Genomic DNA, 8,267 nt, shown 5'->3' on the forward strand with positions numbered 1-8,267 from the left:
CGGGAGACGGAGCTTGCAGTGAGCCCAGATCGCGCCTCTGACCTCCAGCCTGGGCGACTCAGTGAGACTCGTCTCCAAAAAACAAAACAAAACAACAACAACAAAAATTAGCTGGGCGTGGTGGCAGGCGCCTGTAATCCCAGCTATTGGGGAGGCTGAGGCAGGAAAATCACTTGAACTCAGGAGGCGGAGGTTGCAGTGAGTGGAGATTGCGCCACTGCAGCCTGGGCGACAGTGAGCCTCCATCTAAAAATAATAATAATAAACCAGACAAATAGTTGATAACACTGTGCATTCAAGAACAGAGGTTGGTGTTGGGGACTGCGGAAATTATACCTACAATTTAGGAGTTTGCTGTTAGATCAAGGAGAGTTAGGCTGGGGGTGGGGAGCTCGGGGGTGGATTTCATACCCTGCTTCCCACACATTTGAGCAACTCAGATGAAACAAAATCGGATGATGGCGAGGAGGCCTGGGCCCCTCCAGCCATTCGGACCCTGGGCCCCTGCACACTTGCCATTTCCCATCTTCCGGGGTCTCCTGGGTCCTCCCTCCGGCTGCCACAGCCAGCACAGAGTACTGGTCTCACTGGCAGGGAAGCCAGGAGCCAGAAGAGAAAGGTAATGCAGCCGGCGCAAGAAAAGAAAATTCATAAGATCGTACAAGGTGGGGTAAGGTTGGGGGCAGACAGGGCTCGGAGAAGCACCTGATTGGTCAATAAGATGCCATCCTGGCGTCCCTAACTGGATATAACTTCAGGCTCCGCCCCCTGTGGCTTGAGGGGCAGAACACCTAAGATATCTCAACAGGGATCTGACATGGTTCTAGCACACACTCTATGTAGTGGTGCCCTTACCTCCAGGTTCCAGATACCCATGTCCAAAGTCAAGGTCACATATGACACTAAAACTTTTAACCAATGCAAAAATGATGATAAACCATACCTATATGTTTATGGGGAATCATTATTGCTAACCTCAAAAAGGCAGGACTGTCTATATTGCTATGTACTATCTATATCCACACTTAAGCAGTTCCTGAATAGTGCTGAAGACGTAGTAGAGGTAGAAATATAAATGACCAATGGTGACATTTCTTCACTCACTGATGTCGCCACCCTCTATAGAGAACATACACACCCTCAGCTTCCGTATTATCTCACACCATCATTTTCCTTCAAAGTGCTTATTTCCTTCTTATAAACCAGTCTTACCATTTTTTTCAACCCCTCTCCTTTCTCACAAAAATACAAGCACCAGGATTTCAATAATTTATTCACTTCGTGTTCCTGTATCAGAGCCTTGAGTGCCTGCATCAGTCGTGCTTAATTCTAGATGTTTTGAGTCTACAGTTCTGGCATATGAGGCATATTGAAAAATTAGCATCAACAGCATATCACCTGAGCAAGAGAGGCTTGATTAGAATAGTGATCATATCTCTCTCCCTTGCTAGGTTTATATTCTCACAACTTTCCTAGAGCTATTAGCCTAATTTGACTAATAAGGGAGACTTTAAAAAATTATGAGTAGTTGACTGGGCGCTGTGGCTCATGCCTGTAATCTCAGCACTTTGGGAGGCCGAGGCAGGTGGATCATGAGGTCAGGGGATCAAGACCATCCTGGCTAACATGGTGAAACCCCGTCTCTACTAAAAATACAAAAAATTAGCTGGGCGTGGTGGCGGGCACCTGTAGTCCCAGCTACTCGGGAGACTGAGGCAGGAGAATGGCATAAACCCGGGAGGCGGAGCTTGCAGTGAGCTGAGATCCGGCCACTGCACTCCAGCCTGGGTGACAGAGCGAGACTCCGTCTCAAAAAAACAAAAAAAAAGGCAAGTAATGATTTGTGCAGCATATAGCCGCTGGGTCTCTATCTGCCAAACTGATTCGATTATGAAGCTACCTACCTGGGGACAGCAGCAGGTGCCACAGGTTGAGGGCTCAGTCCTAAGAGACTGACCCCACATATCCAACAGCAGTGGCAAGACCAGGCCTCTGGAACTTCTGACAACAGCCTTCAAATTGAGGTTCCCATGACACCCTTTTTCGGCTGAATTAACTTGCTAACACAGCTCACAAAATTCGGGAAAACACGTTTACCAGTTTATTAAAAAGTCTATTCTAAAGGCTACAAATAAATAGCCAGGTAGAGATACATAGGGCAAGATCTACAAGGGTCCCAAGCACAGGAGCTTCCATTCCGGTAGAGTTAGGGTATGACTCGCTCCTGGCATGAGGATGAGTTCTTGATCACCTTCCTGTAATACAAGTCTCCCTGAGTTTAGCTGTCCAGAAGCTCCCCATACCCCATCCTCTTGGGCCTTTTATATAGACATCATTCAGTAGGAATGATAAAAGTATGGCTTTTAGGACAGACATCATTCAATAGGAATGATAAAAGTATGGAACACCTCGTAGAAGTGCAATTGGACAACGAGGGTATGGACTAATACTAATAGTGGGAAAACCAATAAGGCCTGTCTGCTCACTCTTCTTAGTCTCTGTGTACATTCTTTCCTCCTGGGTATAGGGTAGGATCCTTTCTGAAGTGGGGGTCTTAAGACCTGCAAAGAGGCAAGATAAGTCAGAAAATTTCTTTATGGCCAGCTCCAAGACAGAAAGGCAGGGGAAGATCAGAGAATATTTTTAGTCTCTATGGCCTGTCTTGGGAAGAAATAGAGGCTATGAAAGGACTGTGGATGAAAGCATATATATATATAAATATAGCTGTTATATACAAAAATCACAATCTATATAATAATCAGTTAATTGTAGACTTGCCTATTATCCTGAATTCATATAATTTTATGTTACTTCAGTAACCAACTTATTAGGTTGGAGCAAAAGTAATTTTTTTTTTTTTTTTTTGAGATAGAGTCTCGCTCTGTTGCCCAGGCTGGAGTACACTGTTGCCATCTCGGCTCACTGCAACCTCCACCTCCCAGGTTCAAGAGATTCTCCTGCCTCAGCCTCCTGAATAGCTGGGATTACAGGCATGCGCCACCACACCCAGCTAATTTTTGTGTTTTTTAGTAGAGATGGGGTTTTGCCATGTTGGCCAGGGTAGTCTCGAGCTCCTGACCCCAAATGATCCACCTGCCTCAGCCTCCCAAAGTGCTGGGATTACAGGTGTGAGCCACCACGCCCAGGCATTTGTCATTCCTTTTAATATAGGCTTAACTTTCTCATACCAGAAGCAGGGCTCAACCACCCTTGGTACCATTTGCAGTTCTCTACTTCCTCCCAGTTTCTCCATGTGGTTGATCCACTCATCTGCCTTATAGATCGCCTCCCTATGGAACACCTAGATACAATTTACTTGACTCTTCCACTGACACCCACACTCCTATGGACTGAACCCACACGCTGCAATGACCGCCTGACAGTCATGGTGTGACTCCATGTAACTCGTGCCTCCTTCCTCTAAACACACCAAAACCTCCCAAAGAGAAGCTGGGTTAGGTAACACCCTGGACCCCAATAAAGGATTTGGCCCACAAGTTCCTCTTTCCCTTGGGCCCCACTGACAGTTTGAGGGTACGTGTCACAAATAGCTCCACCTACCTGCTGGCCTACAAGGCATGCTACCCTCCTTTCTCTGGGACTTTTTTTTTTTTTTTTTCCGGATGGAGTCTCACTCAGTCACCAGGCTGGAGAGTAGTCGCACTTTCTCAGCTCACTGCAATCTCCGACTCCCTGGTTCAAGTGATTCCCCTGCCTCAGCCTCCCGAGTAGCTGGAACTACAGGTGCACCCCACCACACCCAGCTAATTTTTGTATTTTTACTAGAGACAGAGTTTTACCATGTTGGCCAGGATGGTCTCAATCTCCTGACCTCGTGATCCACCTGCCTTGGTCTCCCAAAGTGCTAGGGTTACAGGCGTGAGCCACCAAGTCCGGCCTCTGGGATTTCTAAGTAATAAACTCCTTCTATTATTTCCTGTGTTTTGTTGTCTCCTCTGAGTCTCACCTAATTGCCTAATTGACACACCTGACTACTGTTTGAACCTACCTACTATCATAATCAGGGCTCTCTTGCTAGGAACAGAGTAGCAGTGTTCACTAGCCACTAATAGATACCGGATTAGTGGCTACTCTTGGATTAAACTGACAATGGTCAGACAAGAGCTACAAGGTGCCTGCTTGTACAGAGCAAGTATAAACAAGTGTGCTGTTGAGAGGGACACCTGGTCATGGGTATGACATTTAGGCAAGTAGATCATTTGAGGTCAGGAATTCGAGATCAGCCTAGCCAACAGGGAGAAACCCTGTCTCTACTAAAAATACAAAAATTAGCTGGGCATGGTGGCTCACTTCTGTAATCCCTGTTACTTAGAAGGCTGAGGCACTGGAAATGCTTGACCCCAGGAGGTGGAGGCTGCAGTGAGCCAATATGATACCACTGCACTCCAGCCTGGGTGAGAGTGAGATTTTTTTTTTTTTTTTTTTTTGAGACAGAGAGAAGAAATAAAAATTTAAAAAAATTGTTTAAAGTAGCAAACTTTCGTTAAGTTACAATTTTTTTCCAACTTCACTGTAGGGAGACTGTTCTTTATTTAACCTGGGAGCACAGATTCAAGTTGCCTTAAATATATACTCCCTAAAGTGTTCTTTTACAAGAAAATTAAGTAGGCCTCAAAGGAAGAGCCAAAGTCAACTCTATTAAAATCAAGAAGAGTGGCCAGGCGCGGTGGCTCAAGCCTGTAATCCCAGCACTTTGGGAGGCCGAGACGGGCGGATCGCGAGGTCAGGAGATCAAGACCATCCTGGCTAACATGGTGAAACCCCGTCTCTACTAAAAAATACAAATAAAATAGCCGGGCGAGGTGGCAGGCGCCTGTAGTCCCAGCTACTCGGGAGACTGAGGCAGGAGAATGGCATAAACCCGGGAGGCAGAGCTTGCAGTGAGCTGAGAGCCGGCCACTGCACTCCAGCCTGGGTGACAGAGCGAGACTCCGTCTCAAAAAAAAAAAGAAAAAATCAAGAAGAGCACCCTTCCCCACCCTTGATGATGGTGCATGCAGAAGGCAGCCAAAAAAGCAAACAAACAAAAAAATGTAAAAGAGTCCATCAAAATGTAGAATGGAGTGAAAAGGTAAATCACTCCCTGCAAGAAAATATTAGCAATCCCTACAAATGAAAAATTAGTCTACAGACATGTTAAAAAAAGAAAAAAGGAAGAAAGAAGTGAAGCAATAAATATACAAATGACTTTAATGTGACAAGATGACTGAAAATTATTTTACAGAAGATGAAAGTCCACAGAGAAAAAATGCTCAATCCCACTGTAAAAAGCAACATGTAATCACACAGAGAAAAATCAAGAGAACTATGTATAAGGAGTAAACACACATGCATACATGGTCAGAGGGTTAATCCATATATTCCACTGGCATTCCCAAGTCAATCTGAATTTATCTATAAGCTATATCCCAGGGATTTTTTTTTTCTAATGTATAAAATATTTACAAAGTGGCCAGATGCAGTGGCGCACACCTCTAATCCCAGAACTTTGGGAGGCTGAGGTGGGTGGATCACAAGGTCAACAGATCAAGACCATCCTGGCCAACATGGTAAAACCCTTTCTCTACTAAAAATAAAAAAATTAGCTGGGTGGGGCAAGGCGCAGTGGCTCATGCCTATAATCCCAACACTTTGGGAGGCCGAGGTGAGCAGACCACCTGAGGTCGGGAGTTCGAGACCAGTCTGACCAACATAGAGAAACCCCGTCTCTATTAAAAATACAAAATTAGCCAGGAGTGGTGATGCATGCCTATAATCCCAGCTACTCTGGAGGCTGAGGCAAGAAAATCGCTTGAACCCAGGAGGCAGAGGTTGCGGTGAGCCGAGACTGTGCCATTGCCCTCCAGCCTGGGCAACAAGAGCGAAATTCCATCTCAAAAAAAAAAAATATGCTGGGTGTGGTGGCATGAGCCTATAAACCCAGCTACTCGGGAGGCTGAGGCAGAAGAATCGCTTGAACCCGGGAGGCAGGGGTTGCAGTGAGCTGAGATCGTGCCACTGCACTCCAGCCTGGCCTGGCGACAGAGTGAGACTCCGTCTCAAAAAAAAAAAAAAAAAATTTTATGAAGCATGGCGGGCCACAGTGGTTCACACCTATAATCCCAGTACTGAGCCCAAGGGTTCAAGATTAGCCTGGACAACATGGCAAGACCCCATCTCTATAAAAAAATACAACCATTAGTCAGGCGTGTAGCACACGCCTGTAGTCCCAGCTACTTGGGAGGGTAAGATGGGAGGATTGCTTGAGCCTGGGAGGCCAAGGTTGCAGTGAGCCATGATCGTGCCACTGCACTTCAGTCTGGGCGACAGAGGAAGACCCACCTCCAAAAAAAGAAAAAAAGAAATGTATGAAGCATTAGCACTTGGAGACAAAAATAACAATTACACTGGCAACAGGTAAAATACTAACAACTCAAATCAAGCGGTGGAATGGTTAGTAACCTGGGTGACTCACAGCCTCAGACAGCAGCATGTGTGCAATGGATTTAGGTAAAGAAACCACAAAAATACCTTTTCAGCATATTGTTAATATCAACTTACTGAAAACTTACAAGTGGCAAAACTCTATGACAAAGCAACAATAAAGCTATAAAGAATAAAAGATGCAGTGCATGGTGGCTCACACCTATAATCCCAGCACTTTGGGAGACTAAGGAGGACAGACTGCTTGGGCTCAGGACTCAAGGCACCAGCCTGGGCAACATGGCAAAACCCCATCTGACAAAAATACAAAAATAAGCCAGGCGAGGTGGTGCGCGTCTGTAGTCCCAGCTACTCGGGAGGTTGAGGTGGGAGGATGGCTTGAGCCAGAAAGGTAGAGGCTGCAGTGAGCCAAGATTGCGGCACTGCACTCCAGCCTGGGCAACAGAGCCAGACCTTGTCTCAAAACTAAATAAATAAATAAATAACAAAAAAAATCAGAATCAGGGCTGGGCGTGGTAGCTTATCCATGTAATCCTAGCACTTTGGGAGGCCGAGGCCAGTGGATCATGTGAGGTCAGGAGTTCGAGACCAGCCTGACCAATATGGTGAAATCCTGTCTTCACTAAAAATACAAAAATTAGTTGGGTGTGCTGGTGTGCGCCTGTAGCCCCAGCTACTTGGGAGGCTGAGACAGGAGAATTGCTTGTACTCAGGAGGAAGAGGCTGCAGTGAGCCAAGATTGTGCCACTGCACTCTAGCCTCGGTAACAGAGCCAGACCCTATCTCAAAAAAAAAAGAAAAGAAAAGCCGGGCGCAATGGCTCACGCCTGTAATTCCAGCACTTTGGGAGGCCAAGGCGGGTAGATCACGATGTCAGGAGATTGAGACCATACTGGCTAACACAGTGAAACCCTGTCTCTACTAAAAATACAAAAAAATGGCCACGCGCGGAGGCTCACACCTGTAATCCCAGCACTTTGGGAGGCCGAGGAGGGTGGATCACGAGGTCAGGAGATGGAGACCATCCTAGCTAACATGGTGAAACCCTGTCTTAACTAAAAATACAAAATATAGCCGGGCGTGGTTGCAGGTGCCTGTAGTCCCAGCTACTCGGGAGGCTGAGGCAGCAGAATGGTGTGAACCCCGGAGGCGGAGCTTGCAGTGAGCCGAGATCGCTGCATTAAACTCCTGGGTTTACAGGACTCCATTTCAAAAAAAAAACCAAAAAACAGAATCAGTACTGTGGTCATCTCTGGGTACAGAGAAGGAGGGTGAAATCAGGGAGACACGCCAGAAATGCCCAAGGCTTATTTGTTTACCTTTACCCACATTCAAAAGTTTACTATACTCTCACTGTGGAGATGCAGCCCAGAGTGGCTCCTCCTAGGCAGTGAGGGAGGAATATCTGAGTAATTAGAAAACATAATCCTCGGAGCACTACTCACTCTACTGTCCCCTCCTCAGTGTGGAAATGCTCCCTCCTCCAGGGTCTTAATTCTCACCAGCAACCACTCACTCGGAGTTGATGTAAGTCATTTTTTCTGACAACAAATGCGTGGAGGCTGCTCAATATCAACTAACTTTCCAACACCAGCTGGGGATCCAGTAATTCAATTCTGTCATCACCTGGCATTAGCCCAGATCCCACAAGTCCAGGGCTCACCCCAGGACACAGCCCCCACTGCAGATGCCAGTCCCAGCCTTGATGTGCTGGCAGGGTGGTACAGTGGGCCGGGGGTGGGGGGTGGAGGCACCATTAATTCTAACCAACTGCATATAAATCCAACAAACCCTCCTCGCTTTTTTTTTTTTTTTTTTTTTTT

At 46.4% G+C, this 8,267-nt stretch overlaps 1 protein-coding gene across 4 annotated transcripts in view; it reads right to left on the reverse strand.

Moving 5' to 3' along the window:
* The window catches only part of ZNF136 (zinc finger protein 136), a 45,336-nt gene that overhangs the window by 20,898 nt on the left and 16,171 nt on the right, over positions 1–8,267 (reverse strand). Inside the window, exon 2 of one of the 4 annotated variants that reach the window (XM_011954757.1) lies at positions 7,890–7,985. The exons of 1 other annotated variant lie outside the window; for it this stretch is intronic. Coding sequence is in view for 2 of the 3 variants with exons in the window: in XM_011954758.1 (XP_011810148.1) it covers positions 517–526 (10 nt within the window). In the remaining variant the exon portion in view is untranslated. Of the gene's footprint in view, positions 1–516; positions 563–7,889; positions 7,986–8,267 lie in introns of those variants that run through there. 2 more of the 4 variants (XM_011954758.1, XM_011954756.1) reach the window with 2 other exon arrangements.

Source organism: Colobus angolensis, unplaced genomic scaffold (genome assembly GCF_000951035.1).
Source record: "Colobus angolensis palliatus isolate OR3802 unplaced genomic scaffold, Cang.pa_1.0 Scaffold39, whole genome shotgun sequence".
NCBI lineage: Eukaryota > Metazoa > Chordata > Mammalia > Primates > Cercopithecidae > Colobus > Colobus angolensis.